The 18,759-nt window shown below is 45.7% G+C and overlaps 1 protein-coding gene across 1 annotated transcript; it reads left to right on the forward strand.

Moving 5' to 3' along the window:
* The first annotated feature begins 3,270 nt into the window (after positions 1-3,270).
* Positions 3,271-12,693, forward strand: LOC310839230 (meteorin-like protein). Its single transcript, XM_083727797.1, has 4 exons — positions 3,271-4,239; positions 6,952-7,361; positions 8,610-8,669; positions 11,989-12,693. The coding sequence occupies exons 1-4, from the start codon at positions 4,115-4,117 to the stop codon at positions 12,303-12,305; spliced, it is 912 nt and encodes a 303-aa protein (XP_083583923.1). The 5' UTR covers positions 3,271-4,114; the 3' UTR covers positions 12,306-12,693.
* The last annotated feature ends 6,066 nt before the right edge of the window (positions 12,694-18,759 follow it).

Below are 18,759 nucleotides of genomic sequence, written 5' to 3' on the forward strand. Positions count from 1 at the left end.
TGACATCTGGTGGGAGGGTTTAAAGACTCTCTCAAGGCAAATCTATAAAAAAATGTAGTATAAACACTGACAACTGGGAAACACTTACCTGCGAGAGCTCCAGTTGGAGAACAGCCTTTACTAAAGGTGTCATGGACTTTGAAGACACTCGAACTCAGGACGCAAGGGAGAAACGTGCTAAGAGGAAGACACACTTGGCAAACCCTCAGCTCCTGCCTGGAAACCAATGTCCCCACTGTGGAAGGACGTGTGGATCCAGAATTGGCCTCCACAGTCACTTACGGACTCACTGTTAAGACTGTATTCATGGAAGACAATCTTACTCTGCTACGAGTGATCACCAAAGAAGAAGTGGACCCAGTGGTTTGACTTGCTATAACACATCATAGCTGCATTCCCAAAGAAGCCCAGGAAGCTTCTGCCCAGCACAGGGAGGGAGGTGCGATGCCAGGATTGATCCAAGAGCCCTTCCACCACCTTCTCAAAGCCCACCTGGGGAGGAGGCAGGAGGACTCCAGCATCTTGTCAGAGGCCTGGCATTTCCTTCCCCAAACCCCTGAAGCTTCTTCTGTCTGCCTTAGGGATGGAGGCACGAGATGCTCACGTGATCACTCACATGCTGGTCCTCCAGCCCTAACGGTTCTCCTACAAAAAAATCACTTCATGCCTCTGAAAAGGTTCACAATTCTTCAGTGTTTTTTTCCTGGTTTGGTCTTGGGAACTCCTCTTGAAATCAGTGGGTTGCAACTATGCTTGACTTTGAGTGGATTATTATATTGTGTTGTATTGTATTGTGTTGTGTTGTATTGTTTTGTATTTATACATACATACATACATACATACATACCCTGCCCATCTGGCTGGGTTTCCCCGGGCACTCTGGGTGGCTTCCAACACAATATTAAAATACAATAATGCATTAAACCTTAAAAGCTTCCCTAAACAGGGCTGCCTTCAGATGTCTTCTAAAAGTCTGGTAGTTGTTCTTCTCTTTGACATCTGGTGGGAGGGCGTTCCACCACTACCGAGAAGGCCCTCTGCCTGATTCCCTATAACTTGGCTTCTCGCAGTGAGGGAACCGCTAAAAGGCCCTCGGCGCTGGACCTCAGTGTCTAGGTAGAACGATGGGGGTGGAGACGCTCCTTCAGATATTCTTCAGATTCCTGACTTTAGACAAGGAGAATTTAAAACTTCCCAGAAGGTTATCACAAAGCCATGTTGCTTCACCTTGGTCCAATTGGTCTCCAGCAGTAGCCACTTGACAGTCCCTTGTACGCAAATCATTAAAACCATTTCATAACCACCAGCATTTGGCCAAAGGAAAACAGGCACTTTTGTTTCACAGAAAATGAATTGGTGGTGGGGGTGGGGTTCAATTATAACGGCAGCTGGCAATTATACTGGTGGCTTCCTCCATTTTAAAAAAAAGCAAGTTAGAAAAATCATCTTAATAAAATGCATTTCCATGGAACACTTTTTCAGATTTAGTTACTATGCATGTTTATGCATTGAATATGAAATACCAGTCAGATTGCCTGCACAGAACCTGAAAATTCGGCAAAAAAAAAACCACAACCCCTTTTTGTTCTTTAATGGAGGATAGGAACAGCCTTGGGGCTTCCTGCTGGTTTTCCTCCTTGGCCTTTTAATTCACCTCTTCTCTGCCTGCTGTGAAGCACATTAGAGTCCTGCTCACTACAGCTGGCAGAGACAAAAGAGGAAGGAATAAACAGCAGCAGGTTTAAAAATAACAAAAGAGCCTTCCCCGGGTGGCAACCTGGCAACTTAGAAACACCAGTGCACTCCCCGAAGGTGACTGGCTTTTTAAAAATGCACTGCTCAAGAGCCAACTAAGACAGAGATTGTTTTCCTCTTTGGCACTGTCATTACTTTTGAGCCTTTCTCAACCGTTACTGTACTCCAAAACCCAATAGAGAGGCTGTTTAAAATCGAAGGTGCATTCTTGTGAGTTTATTGCAGGATGGGGGGGAATGGATAACATACAAACAAAAACCGAAGCCCCATACAGCTGTGAAGAAAACCTCAGGTCCACGTTGCGCACTTAGCAAAAGTGTACAAACAGCAGGTGAAGTATTAAGAGCCAGTGTGGTGTAGTGGTTAAGAGCAGTGGACTCGTAATCTGGTGAACGGGGTTCGCTTCCCCGCTCCTCCACATGCAGCTGCTGGGTGACCTTGGGCCAGTCACACTTCTCTGAAGTCTCTCAGCCCCACTCACCTCACAGCATGTTTGTTGTGGGGGAGGAAGGGAAAAGGAGATTGTTAGCCGCTTGGAGACTCATTAGGGTAGTGATAAAGTGGGATATCAAATCCAAACTCCTCTTCTAAGTGCATCAACACACACCTGCAACTGGCATACCAGATTACAGTGGTACCTCGGGTTAAGTACTTAATTCGTTCCAGAGGTCCGTTCTTAACCTGAAACTGTTCTTAACCTGAAGCACCACTTTAGCTAATGCCGTGCCGCCGTAGCACGATTTCTGTTGTCATCCTGAAGCAAAGTTCTTAACCTGAAGCACTATTTCTGGGTTAGCAGAGTCTGTAACCTGAAGCGCATGTAACCTGAAGTGTATGTAACCCGAGGTACCACTGTATAACAATCATCTGGACAACTGCAATAGCATTTATACAAGGGTGCTTGCTGAAGAAGGCTTAGAGGTTAGAGTTGCACAAAAAATTATAAAGTGGGAGCTGACCCTTTTAAGCCATTTTTTAGGATCATGGAATTGTAGAGTTGGAAGGGGTTGCAAGAGTCATCTAGTCCAACCCGCGATAGATGGCCACCCCAACCTCTGCTTAAAAACCTCCAAGGAAGGAGAGCCCACCACTTCTTGCAGGAGTCTGTTCCACTGCCAAGCAGCTCTTACTGTCAGAAATGTTTTTCCTGCTATTTTCCTACTCATATTAAGTAGTTTAAACCTGCTGCCTTTTGCATATGTGGCCTGTACAGTGGTACCTCAGGTTAAGAACTTAATTCGTTCCGGAGGTCTGTTCTTAACCTGAAGCTGTTCTTAACCTGAGGTACCACTTTAGCTAATGGGGCCTCCTGCTGCCGTTGCGCCGCTGCTGTCTGATTTCTGTTCTCATCCTGAAGCAAAGTTCTTAACCCGAGGTAATATTTCTGGGTTAGCGGAGTCGGTAACCTGAAGCGTATGTAACCCAAGGTATTGTGTTTTTTAAAAAATAATTTTTGTATTTGATTTTTGTATTTGATTTTTTTAAAAAGTATAAACATGTAACAAAAAACAATTCCAAATGTAAATATTGATATTACTCTGAATTTCCTGATTCCTCCACCCCCCATCCATTCCATGGATGATAATGATAATATTTACAACTGCATATCCAAATTCTTGTCCTTCTAAATTATCCATAGTCTCCATTACTTTACAAGTGTGGTTTTCTTAAAGTTCTTGTCTTCTTGATTTCTGAGCTTCCCAGTTAATTTTGCCATTTCCACATCATCTCTTATGCGGTCTGTATTGACCCATTTTTGGTCCTAGCGTTAGTGATAAAGGCTGCAGGAGAGAGATGTAATAATGAGATGGAAATAATAATAAAATATTAAGAACGATAATAAGTTGCTGTTTTTCTTTCCTATACCACCTTCCCGACCCACAGCCCATACATGAACAACTAAATGCACGCGCGCACACTAACTGGGCATTCAATAATGGCGAGGACGCTCCTTGCTCCCTTATGTATGTATAATTTGGTTTGGGGGGGGGGGCGCCTCTTTGCAACAAAGCGCAGCCCCTGTGTTTGGCGATGATGGGGGGAGAAGTGGGAGTTCTGGAAAACCAGGGACATCTGTCAACTCAACCGCAGATTAGACCTCGTTGAAATACAGGCATGGGACGCCGGTAGGGAGGGTCGCAGACTCTCCCGTTTCATTCGCTTCGTCCTGTTGCGCACAGCGCGCGCCTCTGTCTCTCTCCAGTCTCCATCCCGCGCTCTCCAACGAGGCCGCTTTCCTTCTCTCTCCCGCGTAGAGAGAAGGGAAAACGAAGCACCCTTTTCCCCTCTCCTTCCCTTCTCGACGGAGGGACTGGCTTCGCGCTGGCTCGGCCCCCAGCTGCCCCCAAGCCGCCGCTTGATGTCCCCGGAGAGGGAGGCGCGGAGCAAGCGCGCAGGGACGCCGCGGATGCGGATGCTGCTCCCGCTGCTGTTCCGCCTGTGGCTGCAGCCGTGCGCCGCCGACTACTGCAGCTGGAAGGGCAGGTAAGCCGCGGGCGGAGAGGGCGAAGCAAAGCGACGCGGAACTTACGCGCCAGAGGAAAATTGATATTATTATTATTAATTCAATTTCTATATCCGAAGATCCCAGGGCAGTGCAAAACGTCTGCCCGAGGAAATGGATATTATTATTATTATTATTATTATTATTATTATTATTAACTCAGTTTCTATATCCGAAGATCCCAGGGCAGTGCACAACATCCGCCCGAGAAAATGGATATTATTATTATTATTATTATTAATTCAATTTCTATATCCAAAGATTCCAGGGGAGTGCACAACATTAACAGCATAATTCGCATAGCATAATAGCGTAATTTTAAATACCTGGCAGATTTAAGCCCATTGTCCTGGCAAACAGTCTGATAGGTTTAAGTCCCATTGAGTTCAAGGGAAGCAATTTCAACTTCGCTCTCCCACTGAACTCAAAGGGATTTTAAGGCTGGGGCAATGTACACTCCTCCAACTGCATAAAATATTGTTCTCCTGAATGCAATGAGGCTTATTTCTGAGTGTATAGAATCACGCTACACAAGACTCCCCACTGCCTCCCCCCCATCAAGCTCTAACTTTCTGCAGTTCTTAAATATGGACTGCTTGTTCTGAAATGATCCCTGCATAATTACATTTTTACTCATTTAAAAAAGCTAAAACTTGTTTGTCTCGACAGCGTACAGAATGCGTCAATTGGCTACCTAAAAGCAGCCATGTTCTGCACTGTAATCTGAAGCATATAGGTGCTGAAAGCTGAACTGGCATCCGTAAATCACATTGTTAGATTTGATATTTGACTGAGTAGAAGATTTCCCTTTTAGCCTCTGGCCTGCTCTGGCTCAAAGACTGACTTCCTAAATATCTGTCCCAAAATTGCTATTGGTGAATGTGACTCCAGTCCAGAGATAAATTCATATGAGCTGAAACATACACACCACTCAGAAGGCCAAAATGGTTAGTTTTATATGTATGAGTTTTTGTGTGGGGTTTTTTTTTATATTAAGAATAACATGAAACAACACATAAAAACAACAAAATAATGTGTATTGGTAACTAGGTGCAAAGCAAAATGCAGGTTCTGTGTATAAGGCAGAAAATAGTAGCAGCATACAATCAGAACCTTAGAATGGTAGGCTTGGAAAGAATCCTGATAACAATCTCTTCCAACCCACTGAAATGCAGAAATATGCAGCTATCCCACATGCGAATTGAACCTGTGACCTTGGTGTTATCAGCACCATGCTCTAACCAACAGAGCTACCCAGAGTTAAGTTAATAACCAAGCCAAAAATATGTATGAGTTACAGGGAGGGGGGATGAGGTTCCGTTAGGTAATAGTTGGATGCGGGTGGCGCTGTGGTCTAAACCACTGAGCTTCTTGGGCTTGCCGATCAGAAAGTCGGCGGTTCAAATCCCTGCGATGGAGTGAGCTCCCATTGCTCTGTCCCAGCTCCTGCCAACCTAGCAGTTCGAAAGCACACCAGTGCAAGTAGATAAATAGGTACCGCTGTGGCGGGAAGGTAAACGGCATTTCCGTGTGCTCTAGTTTCCATCACAGTGTCCTATTGCGCCAGAAGCAATTTAGTCATGCTGGCCACATGACCCGGAAAGCTGTCTGTGGACAAACGCTGGCTCCCTTGGCCTGAAAGCGAGATGAGCGCCGCAACCCCATAGTCGCCCTTGACTGGACTTAATCGTCCAGGGGTCCTTTACCTTTACCTTTAGGTAACAGTTGATAACAGAAATAAATCTGAAGCAAAATCAGTATCAAAGGGATCCTTTTGTTGTTGTTGCTCCACGCATCATTCTAAAGCGTTGTGTAAGTTTATCAGTCAGAGCAAAGTACCATGCCCATCCCAACAGTGTGGTTAGCTTTGATGAAGGCTCTCTTCTCCTCAATGGGTGGTTTCCTCTGCCAGTGTTGAGGAAATTCATTCAGTGCCACACTTGAGGGATCCGGCCCGATGCCCCAATCTTGAGAGGGATGGTTTATTGGCTAGTTTTGGGTTTTATTTTGTGTTTTTATATTGTGGTGTTATATTGTGAACCGCACTGAGACCTGCAGGTATAGGGGTGGTATGCTACTACTACTACTACTGCTACTACTAATAATAATAATTTTATTTGTATACCAAATAATAATAACAACAACAATAGTAATATGGGACGCGGGTGGCGCTGTGGGTTAAACCACAGAGCCTAGGACTTGCCGATCGGAAGGTCGGCGGTTCGAATCCCCGCGACGGGGTGAGCTCCCATTGCTCGGTCCCTGCTCCTGCCAACCTAGCAGTTTGAAAGCACGTCAAAGTGCAAGTAGATAAATAGGTTCCACTCCAGCGGGAAGGTAAACGGCATTTCTGTGTGCTGCTCTGGTTCGCCAGAAGCGGCTTAGTCATGCTGGCCACATGACCCGGAAGCTGTACGCTGGCTCCCTCGGCCAATAAAGCGAGATGAGCGCCGCAACCCCAGAGTTGGCCACGACTGAACCTAATGGTCAGGGGTCCCTTTACCTTTACCTTTTAATAATAGTAATAATAATAATTCCATCTGGACAAAAACACTCATGGAGGAGGCGAAGCAGAGCTGGTAAGGGGTGTGTCCTATGGCAAGGGGTTTGGTTATGGAAGGAGGTGTGGCCTGGTAGAGAGGGCCAGATAGAGAGATTTGGTTGTCATAGGTGTCCATCCCTCTGTTTTCCAGCGGCTTGAGCTGGGAGCCCCGCTCCCGTGCGGTGGAGCAGGTCCACCTGCGCTGCACCGAGGGCTTTCTGGAATGGATGTACCCGACCCGAGCCCTCCGCGTCATCTTGGAGCCCAACCTGTCCAGCGCTCAGCACACCGCCGTCTGCATCAAGCCGTCCAACACTTTCCAAGGTGCCAACATCTACGTGGAGAGGGACGGGCAGCTCCACCTGCTGCTGAGTGACGCTGAGGAGCCCCGCCTGCACCAAGTCTCCTGCTTCAGTACCCGCACGCCCCAGAGGGTGGCGCTTTTCCTGCAGGCCAGTCCTCAGAGGGACATCAGCCGCAGGACAGCCAGCTTCCAGTATGAGTTGCTGAGCAACAAGACCGTCACAGGCCCAGACTTCCAGAAAATGGCGCTCGTGGAAGGTAAACGATTACGTGTGGGTCTCATTTCCCCCAGTTTGGTGTTTGAACCTCATGTGGGGACGGGGTTCTTCAAGTTCACATGAAATAACCCCATCCCACCCCAAAAGCTGCTCATAAAACAATTAGATCAATAAAATATCAAACGTATATATATAAGAAAAAGCAAGCTATTCACATCAGCAGCTGCAACCAGGTCAAAAAATAAAATGAAAGCAAAGCCAGCCAATCAATCAGCTATACCAGAAGCCCTGAAGAGCAAAATAAAACTTTTACCCATTTTTCTGCTATTATTATTATTATTTATTAATTAGTATATATTTATACCTTGCCTTTTCCCCTAAAGGCAGCTTACAGATAAAAACATAGGGAAATATAGGGAAAACAAACATTAAAAAATTGTTAAACATTGGTAGTATTAAAGCTCTGTACCTTGGTTTTTGAACAACTTAGTTCTCGAACGTTTTGGCTCCCGAATGGACTGTTCTGAAGTGACTGTTTCCGTTTGTGAACTATTTTTGGAAACCAAACACCTGATGAGGCTTCTGCAGCTTCCAAACATTTTGGAAGCCAAACAGCCTTTTGGAATGGATTCCATTTGACTTCCAAGGTACAACTGTACATATATATAATCTGTTTAAAACATACAAATAATTACAGTCCACCAAGAAGGCCCCCTCTTGCATCCCCACCAGTTAAACTATAAAAGAATTAAAATAATATAAGAAGAAACATGTTGAATGCTATGAGCACACATTCCTAGTGAACCATCCAAGATATCTAATTCCAGAGAGTGCTTGTCTTAAAAAGACCTCGTAGCTCATTTATTTGTCAAATGTCCCTATTTTCACTGGAGAAATATTGGAGGGTAAGAAGCTGGCCTCTACAAGCCTGAGCAATCAACAGAAATTATGTACTGCTTTGGAAACAGATGCTCCTGAGCGGATTATCACAAGACCCCTCAAGGTCAGAGGTGAGGAACCTGTGACTCTTCAGATGTTGTTGGGCTGCAGGCAGCAGGGCCAAGAGCTCGGGTGAACGGAGCTCTGGCCCATCAACGTCTGCAGGACCCTAGATTCCACTCCCCCACCCCATGTTACAGAAAATCATACAAATGCTCTCAGATGCTCAGAATGAAGGCAAAACCTGTTCCAGATGCCAATGAGGTCGTTGTACCAGGCTCACCGTTTGGGACTCGTTTAAGAGCCCTCTAGCAACCCTCCTTATTGACTTTGTGTTTTCCTTCTCCAGCTATGTGCCGCCCCTGTGACAACATGGAACTTCTCATGGCTATTTGCAGCAGTGATTTTGGTAAGTGAGCTTGGCAGGAGAACATCGTTTTTTGGAGAGGTGCAAACAGTGCAGCCCTGTGCATATTTAGAGTCAGAAGTAAATCCCACTGTGTCCCATCAGGTAAGTGCACAGGTAGGACTGCAGCCTGAATGAAAGGCCTCTTGCTGATCAGCTGTTAAGTTGGAGCATAGCCTAGTGCCTCTGAGCACTGAGTATCCTAACTGGTGAGGAACTGCCTAGCAACAGCATCTCAGTCTTGTCTGAACTGAACTTTGTTTTCCTGGCCCTCATCCAGTCCATTATTGCAACAACGCAATAATGACTTCTTGGGGGAACACTGCTTAGCTCCATGGGTTCTCTAGTATGGGGTCCCATGAGGGTTGGTCCATGTTCTTTAACATCTGTATGAAACTGCTGAGCAGGATCATAGAGAGTTTTGGAGTGTGTGGTCATCCACAAGTAGGAAGGGAATAGAATGACTGCAATGCAGTCTCCTCAATCCCAAACACAAAGTTGCTCCAGAAGGATATCATGGTCTATGGTATTGAAATATTGAAAGTGTTGAGAAATCGAGGAAGATCAACAGAGTCACACTCCCCTAGTCAGTCAGTCTCTCTCTCTCTCTCTCTCTCTCTCTCTCTCTCTCTCTCTCTCTCTGTTCTCGAACGGTTCCATTTTTGAATATTTCGGTTCCTGGAAGCCAAAAACCTGGAAGTAAATGCTCTGGTTTTCCTTGGAATGTGACGCTGTTTTGCTTGAGTTCAAGAAGCTTTTGCAATCAATCGGAAGCCGCGCCTCGGTTGTCGAAAGTTTTGGAAGTCGAACAGTCTTCCAGAATGGATTACAGTACATTCGACAACTGAGGTTTGACTGTCGAAAATTTGTCTCCTGCAGGACTAACTGGTTCTGGCAGGATCTGGTATGAACCACTGAGTAGAGCCCTACAATGGTCTTTAAGGTTCACATCACTGAAACGTCAAGCAATGATTTTCATGAACAAATTGGTCATCACAGATAGAACTTTTGTGCCACTCCAATCATGCCTAGCGGTGGCCATTCTGTCTTCTGTAACCACTTCACTTGCACTGCAAGTCGTATGAAGTGGCTCATTGTGTAAAAGTCTACTCATCGCCAATTCACATCACTATTTGGGCAGGGTTGGGGGTGGGCATCTTTTTGAACCATGGCGACTTTTATTTTTGTCGCCATCCCAGACTGATTGTGAACTTCAGAATGATCCGTCACATACATCTGGCTCCACTGTATTCGTGGTGATGTTCTACTTTGAAATCTGGGTCCTCAGGATAGCATTTAGACGGCCACTGCCTGAATTCTGCCTGACAACACACCCCTCCTCATTAAATATCTATATTTTTTAAGGCCTGTGGGTGAATAAATCGTCCCTAATTTGGTCACAAGCCCATTTCCACATCTATAGCTCTCAGACAACAATTTCTACTTGTGATCGAAAATAAGGCACCCCAAACCAACTAATCAATTATGGAATTTGTCTGCAAAGGAAAGCAGCATTTGAAATCTTCCCCTTTTGGGGGATAATTATCTCACTTATGTCATGGGCACAAAGAACTTACTTAGGAAGATTTCGGGAACTTCCTTAGTTAATCCAATTTCCTGGAGCCACTAGCCTTTTAGCATAACAGATGTCCCCCTGTTCTGTTCCCCTTCTCCCCCCCCGCCCCCCCCCCCACGCACTCAGCTTCAGTCAAGTCTATTGACAAACTATAATGCTCTTGTTCCTCCTGTTCCAAGTTGCTCCTGAGGTCTGAGGGCCTCCGCTCTTATGAACCATAAAGCTAAGTGTGCTTTGGGGGTCAATTGCACTTTCACGACCAGTTATTTGATCTAATACACACACACACACACACACACAAACCTGGTGGTGGCAACTGCTGAACTCAGGACAAGGAAGTGAAGCCATAAATAGTGTCAGTTCAAAGGGCTCTTTCGTCTGCTCTGTGGATGCTTTAAGTCTAAATGCCCCCCACCATGTGGCCTTCAGCACATCTGTCCGGTGTGTGTGTGTGTGTGTGTGTGTGTTTTGCAGGCCCAGCAAGGAGGAACTTCCTCACTTGAGACCCCGGTAACCAGTGCTGGATTTACGCAAAAGCTAAACAAGCTATAGCTTAGGGTCACACTCTCTTGGGGATCCAAAAAAAATTAAAGGGGAGGGAAAACTGGATGTACATTTTCAAAATATAAGATAAAAAAACAAATAAAATAAAACCTACATACAGCAACAGTGTTTTGTGTTGTGTAGGCTCCTATGATGTAAGTAATGGGCCCCACAAGCTAGCCTGCTCCCTAAAATATCACTGGTTTGCTCATTTCTATATATAGGGTGCCTACATTCTGCATGGACTGGTTGCATGCAACATGTGCCAATGGCTTTAGATAGCTATTAGGTCCATAAATTACCATATAGCGTATATTCAACACAAAAAACAGCGACAATTTGTTGTTGACAAAGGACAGCTGGACATATGAAGGGCCCCATTACCTTCAGAAGCGTAGGGCCTCATCAGACCTAAATCCGGCCCTGCCGGTAACTTAATCAACTGAAAAACAGTGGGGCTCATTGCTTTAGCTGAGCAAGAGAAGGAGGGAAATGATCTACCGGCATGAGCAGAGTAGTAGATGTTGGGCACATCCGCACATGACATTTAAAGCACCGTGATACCACTTTAGAAACGTCACAGTTTCCCCCAAAGAATCATGGGAAGCGTCAGGAGATCCCTATTGCCCTCACAGAGCTACAATTCACAGAGTTTTCTGGAAAGAGGGACTGACTGTTAAGCCACCCTAAGGACGGTAGCTCTGTGAGGGGAAAGGAGGTCTGCTGAAAACTCTCAGTAACCTTAACAAACTACACACCCCATAGTTATTTGGGGGAAGCCAAACCATTACTGTATAAAGTAAAAGGTAAAAAAAGGTAAAGGACCCCTGGATGGTTAAGTGATTTCAGCTGATGGGCATGGTTTGGGGGAAATGGAATCGTGGGCCAAATTAGACCCACTGGTGGGCCAATTTTGACCCACAGGCTGAGATGGAATCTTCACCCCTAGTTACACCCGTCTTCCACGTTGTTGGTTTTCAGGTGTCAGTTTCTGTTTCTTAGTTCAGTTTTCTTTGCCCAGGCTTGATAATGCAGTATTTAATCCTTAGCAGCATTACATGAGTCAGCGTTTCGACGATTTGTTGTTTTAAAATGCTCTCACCTGTTTTTAAAATTATGTTTGTTTCGGATTGCCCTGTGCCCATTTGGAGGAAGGGTGATTCATAGTTCCCTTATAAATAAACACACAAAATTTACACCTAGTGGTGAGAGGGTCGATCCACAACGTCACCCACGATGCGGAGAACCACATGTCCCAGGTGGAAGTCGGTGCATGGCGGGTCTACAGGCAGAAAAACCAGATCTTTCAGCAAGATAAAGTGAGCGGCGAATGGCGAGGACCCGTCAAGACCTTGCTGCAGTGTAAGGTGAAGAAAGGAACCGGCGATTTCCTCTTCACGGGCAATGAGCACTTTGGGGAAGCTTGGCTGGGCTGTGCCCCGCGATTTAAAGACTTTGGTGCCGTCTATCAAAATGCTATTGAGAGGGGGGCAAATCCCTGCGAGTTTCCATTTGACTAAGGAGTCGCCATGCCTGTCGTGATGATCCAAAGGACCATTTTCAGGACAGCTTTGCATATAAGGGAGAAGCATGGCACTCGTGTTGTTTGGCAGAGGTGGAGCGTCAAAAGAGAAGTGTGCGGTTTTTTTAAGGGAAAGGGAGCCGGAGAATAGCTAACAAGTCTCTTCTCTGCAATGGACTCGTCGTGCAGTCATGGGCAAGTTAAGTCAACCCAGTTTCTGATTGGTAAAAGGGGGAAGTTGTAGTGGCCTACCTCACAGGGTTGTTGTGAGGGCAAACAATAAAGAATATAAAGCACTTTGCTAATAAAAAAAAGAACAGAGGAAGGATGAGTCGGAATTGTATTGTCTCCAATATCAGATGTGTTCTGAACTCCACTGTGGCGATCACACAGGGTCCCTGGATGTTTAACGGTCTATTGATCCCTGTGCCACCACTGTGATCACTTCCCTGCTGCCACCAACCAGTTACTTTCTGGTAAAACACTGAGTCCTTTCCTTATGAACCCAGTATGATGTCACACACCTAGGAGGGCAAACGTCACATCCACTAACCAGCTACAGAGGCTTTGTTTAGCCCGGCAGAGTAGCCGATTTGGGGACTGAGACAAGGAGATGTTGGTACTATCTGAGAAAAGTTCCATGTTCTGCTGCCACACCTGTGTCCAATGTGGTGCAAGGAACCTCAGGATGGAGTCCATACTCCATAATGGCCTTGGAGTTTGTGTACACCCCATCAGGCATTCTCTTCAGAGGTTTTTGGCCAGACTGGAATGGTTCTGTGACCCCATAGTAATGCCCCTTGCCTGACTTGCTGGGGAGATCAAGGTGGCTTGTCAGGAGCTCAGCCTACACTCGAGTAGGACCCTGGCAGACACACATGCCCGGCTGGCATGTTCTCTCCCTCCTGGTCTTTCGTTCGGGAGCTTCAAAAGCTTCTACCTGAACATCACAGTGACTGATGCCAACCAACAATGGCACACTTAGGGATCCGCAGAGTTCACACATCATGCGTGACAGACCTCAGCAACTCTGCATTTTGGCTAATCAACTTTATTTACATATAAACACACACGGAGCACTGCAACATGGCTCCCTCTCTCTCTAGCATCAGACAGCAAAGAGAAAAAGAACAAAGGACAATAGTCCCACTTCACGGAACACAGTAACACAAACATCCTGTCTCCGTCACTTCCCACTCTGTGGAGTCAAAATATATACCGTCATGTGAAAAATAAAAATCCCATGACTGCAATCATAGAGCAGGAATTCTAACAGGTTTACAGGTTATCAAAGGTGCAGGAGTCACTCATATCTGCTGCCTGCACAGGCCTGCTATTTTTGACAGAGGCTGCGCCTCTTTTAGTCCAAGCAGTGGTTGCAGGCTGCAAAGGTACTCACTCCCCCCCCCCTCGACACACTATCATGAAGTCCAAGCGAGAGAAAACTCTTTAATGAGCTTTTGAGTGACTGGGACCACCCCTATAAACGGCAGGCTGTGTGAATAGAAGTCCGTGCAGCTTATTCTGCTCTGCTCCTGTGAAAGGAGTCTCACTTAAGCTGCGCTGAAACGAGACCCTTCCATTTAAAGCTACTCTTTTGTTAGGAAAAATAAAAAGTACAGCAGTCAGCATATTGTAAAACACCAATTGACATTTTCCTTCTGAAGAGTTGCGGTCATTTCTTAATTTCGCTGAACCCACTGTTGCTATTTAAAAGTAGATCTGTCCAGCCCAACATCTAACTCATGCAAGTTGATTTTCATCTCCATCCTATTTATTTCCTTATTTCATCAGTAGCCACCAGAGCCAACTCCTAGGGATCAAGAGGTCTCTTTGTGTCTGCCCCCCATGAAATATTTGAAGGGGCCAGGCCACCCCCACATCCCAAGTTGATGGGCATTGCAATTCAAACGATGTGTGTGTGCCACATCATGTGATCAATTTTATGCAGGTGGGGCTTACTGGCCTCCCAATGTTTTATTCAGGTTGGCACCCCTGTTTGTAGCCCGCCTTTTCTCCAAGCTCAAGGTGCTATATTTGGTTCTCCCCCTCCTTATTTAATGCCCACATCAACACTGTGAGGTAAGTTGCACTAAGATGCAGTAGCTGGCCCAAAGTCACAAAGTTTAGGGAAGTTTTTAATGTGTGATGTTTTATTCTGTTTTTAATCTGTTGGCAGCCTCCCAGAGTGGCTGGAGAAACCCAGCCAGATGGGTGGGGTATAAATTATTGTTATTGTTATTGTTATTGTTATTGTTATTGTTATTGTTATTGTTATTGTTATTGTTATCCACCATCATCATCATCATCACCACCACCACCACCCAAGTGTGGATTTGAACTCTGGTCTCCCAAGTCCTAGTCTGACATTAGCCCCTAGGCCACACTGGCTTTCTATGCTATTGTGATAGCGGCAAAATACATTCCAAGGTATGAACTCCAGGTTATACTTGGCCGTTACAGATATCTTTTACACATATGCACTATGCATACTCTTGCTAGCTAAAAGTTATTATTATTATTTATTGAGTACTACCCAATCCCCGGAGGTCTCAGGGCAGTTCACAGAAAAGATCACAACATATATAATCAGAATAAAAACAGCAACCCAATAAAGAAAAAACCCAGAAAAGAGCCACATTTTAAAAGGGTATAGGGTGTCAATCAGGTCAACCAAAGGCCTGGTTAAAAAGGAATGTTTTTGCCAGGCGCCTAAAGGTGTATAATGAAGGCGCCAGGCAAACTTCCCTGGGGAGAGCATTCCACAGACGGGGAGCCACTGCAGACAAGGCCCCGTTCTTGTGTTGCCACCCTCCAAACAACTTGAGGAGGCGGCACACAAAGAAGGGCCTCAGAAGGTGGTCTTAGGGTCCGGGTAGGTTCATATGGAAAGAGCTGGTCCTTCAGGTATTGTGGTCCTGAGCTGCTTAAGGTTTCATAGGTCAAAACCAGCACTTTGAATTGGGCCCAGAAACTAATTGGTAGCCAGTGCAGTTGGACCAGGATCAGTGTAATATGCTCAAACCGTCTTGCTCCAGTGAGCAACCTGACCGCTAAATTCAAAAAGATATAACATCAGCTTAATGCTGCTGTGCATTAAGCAAATGGGGTATGTGGAAACACAACCTTGCACTGTGATGAGGAATGTACCCACCCCCAATATTTATTGGACTATAACTTACATCATTCCTGACCTAACATCTGGCAAGTCACAGGTTTCCCAACTCTGACCAAACATGCAAGATGTGGGACTTACAAGTGCTAGATCCAACCAATGACGTTTTGCCCAAATTGGTGGTTTTTTGGGTGTGTTTTTTTAAAGGCCAGTGGGGTGCTTTATCCATTTTCAGCATGGGCCAACTGTGTTGTTTTTTAACTTGAAAGGCTAAAAATAACATCCCGAGTGCTGCTTATAGCTGAGCACCGTACGCTGGCATAGAATTGAGCTACAGATAAATAAAAGAATAAGAAAATACACAATGCACCTCGCATATCAAAGTAAAGACTCAAGAAAGTGGCTGCACACAACATCAGTGGCTATTCATGGCATCCTGAAGGGATGCAGGTGACGCTGTGGTCTAAATCACTGAGCCTCTTGGGCTTGCTGATCAGAAGGTCAGTGGTTCGAATCCCAGAAATGGGGTGAGCTCCTGTTGCTCTGTCCCAGCTCCTGCCAACCTAGCAGTTCGAAAGCACAGTGGCAGTAGATAAATACATACCGCTGCAGCGGAAGGTAAGCGGTGTTTCCCTGCGCTCTGGTTTCTGTCACGGTGTCCCGTTGGGCCAGAAGCAGTTTAGTTATGCTGGCCACATGACCCAGAAAGCTGTCTGTGGGCAAACACCGGTTCCCTGGGCCTGAAAAGCGAGCTGAGTGCCACAACCCCATAGTTGCCTTTGGACTTAACCATCCGGGGGTCCTTTACCTTTTTTTCACCATGGCATCCCTAAATGCTTCATACAAGAGTCTACATACCTACGGGACTGCCTCTCCTGGTATGCCCCATGGAGCACCTTAAGGTCCACAAATGGCAACACTTTGGAGGTCCCAAGTCACAAGGAGGTTAGATTGGTCTCAACTAGGGCCAGGGCCTTTTCAGTACTGGCCCCGACTTGGTAGAACGCTCTGTCACAAGAGACTAGGGCCCTGCGGGACTTGACAACTTTCTGCAGGGCCTGCAAGATGCAGCTGTTCCACCTGGCCTTTGGTTTGGACTCAGTCTGAGTCTTATGTTTCCCTCCCCTTATGGTTTTGAACTATGGGCTACTATTAAAATGAGGCTGCTTTTCAAACTGGATTTTAACCCATATTTTAAATTGGTTTCCCCCCCTCCCCTATTATGTTTTTATTGTGATTTTACCAGTGTTAGCCGCCCTGAGCCCGGCTCTGGCGGGGGAGGGCAGGGTATAAATAAAAAATATATTATTATTATTATTATTATTATTATTATTATTATTATTATTATTATCTTCCCAACCCTTGTGTGGAGGCTAGATGAGCGCCACATCTCATCTGCATAAAATAAAGTAGTGGCCGCCCCTCCTTGCTGTACGCATGAGATGGAGACCCATGTTTACCACACAGTGGTAAAATCCACATCGCCATCTACCACTGACGGACCCACGAGGAGGATACCAAGAGAGAAAGAGGGGCAACAGTGCCCCTGAGTGCTTAGTTCCAGCCCAGATTGTCCTCCTTCCCACAATCTCGTCTCCCATGACCTGCCCTGTGTGGAGCATCTTGACACCAAAACAGAAGTTAGTTTTCATTGTGGTCTTGCAATTTATTTTCATTGGTGCTTGTACAGGAGGATCTGTATGTCAGAAGACGGGATATAAATACAGTGGACGCTCGGGTTGTGAACGCGATCCGTGCAGGATGCACGTTTGCAACCTGCAGTGTTCGCAACCCGCGTCTGCACACGTGCAGGTTGCGATTCAGCACTCCTGCGCAAAGCACGATTTAGCGCTTCTGTGCATGTATGACTGCCAAAAGCCGGAAGTAACTCGTTCCAGTACGTCCGGCTTTTGGCAGTCCGCAACCCAAAAAAACACAACCTGAAGCGGCTGTAACCCAAGGTATGACTGTAATTGCAATATACAAGAAGCCTGTGGGCTGGACTGACTATGAAACCTGAATTGCAACTGGGTGGGATGGAGGTAGGGCCTGGGAAGGGAGTTCGGCCGATGCCCACCCCCCTCAAATTTGCCTGTTGTTGTTGTTGTTTAGTCGTTTAGTCGTGTCCGACTTTTCATGACCCCATGGACCAGAGCACGCCAGGCACTTCTGTCTTCCACTGCCTCCCGCAGTTTGGTCAAACTCATGCTGGTAGCTTCGAGAACACTATCCAACCATTTCGTCCTCTGTTGTCCCCTTCTCCTTGTGCCCTCCATCTTTCCCAGCGTCAGGGTCTTTTCCAGGGAGTCTTCTCTTCTCATGAGGTGGCCAAAGTATTGGAGCCTCAGCTTCACGATCTGTCCTTCCAGTGAGCACTCAGGGCTGATTTCCTTCAGAATGGATACGTTTGATCTTCTTGCAGTCCATGGGACTCTCAAGAGTCGCCTCCAGCATCAATTCTTCGGCGTTCAGCCTTCTTTATGGTACAGCTTTCACTTCCATACATCACTACTGGGGAAACCATAGCTTTTACTCATATTCTGCTCAAAACTGCCTTTTGCCATGTAAGGAAGGCCTACCCACCAACCTCGCTTACAACGGGTTGAGATCTGAATTCAAAACACAAGAACTAGTTAAGTAGTTCTCAATAGTCATTGACTTTCCTTGGTGAACTTAAGGATCCACATTAACCACCTGACCGCAGCCTTTGTCAAACATGTTGGGTGCAACAAACCCCAAAGACAACATCTGTTGGTAAAAGACAATGCCAAGCTTTCAGGATTATCAGAGCTCTTCTGCATAGTTTTTGGGGCTGCCAAGTATATATTAATGTTTGTTGATTAATGAAGAGTCTACAAGAAATGCTGCTTGTTATTCTGGCAGATTTTTGTGTGTGTAGAAAAATATTTCATGCAACTGCTAAGGGACAGCAAGCATTGCCTTAAAAAGAGGCACACCATCTGTGCAAGAGGAAAATTGACTAAAAACAAAAAGTGCTTCTTCCTTTAGAAAAAGCTTTTTTCCTTTCTTCAAAATGTCCTGAACTCGAGTGAGGTCTTAATAGTTTCCCCTTATGTATCTGCACACACATGGAATTAAAAATAGCAAACAAACACACAAGGATTCTCTCGTAAATTAAGAATTTTAGATCCACACAAAGGAGCCAAACCAACTGTTGGCGTCTTGGAAATAAACGTATTTGCTTTATTCATTTGACTGAGCAAACTATGGTGGGAAGAACGGAAACTCAGCAGAAATATAAATCAGTTTCTTCTGCAACCACTAGCTCAGCCGTTTTAACCAAACTACGGTGCTAAAAAGAAAACTATGGGCACAG

The sequence above is a fragment of the Podarcis gaigeae genome (genome assembly GCF_964106915.1).
Source record: "Podarcis gaigeae genome assembly, chromosome: 2".
Classification (NCBI taxonomy): Eukaryota; Metazoa; Chordata; class Lepidosauria; order Squamata; family Lacertidae; genus Podarcis; species Podarcis gaigeae.

Excerpts from the sequence above, each read along its gene's own strand:
- LOC310839230 (XM_083727797.1), top strand. The coding sequence starts at position 4,115 with ATGTCCCCGGAGAGGGAGGCGCGGAGCAAGCGCGCAGGGACGCCGCGG. Across the intron at positions 4,240-6,951 it reads TACTGCAGCTGGAAGGGCAG|CGGCTTGAGCTGGGAGCCCC; the intron begins GTAAGCCGCGGG and ends TCTGTTTTCCAG. Across the intron at positions 8,670-11,988 it reads TATTTGCAGCAGTGATTTTG|TGGTGAGAGGGTCGATCCAC; the intron begins GTAAGTGAGCTT and ends ATTTACACCTAG.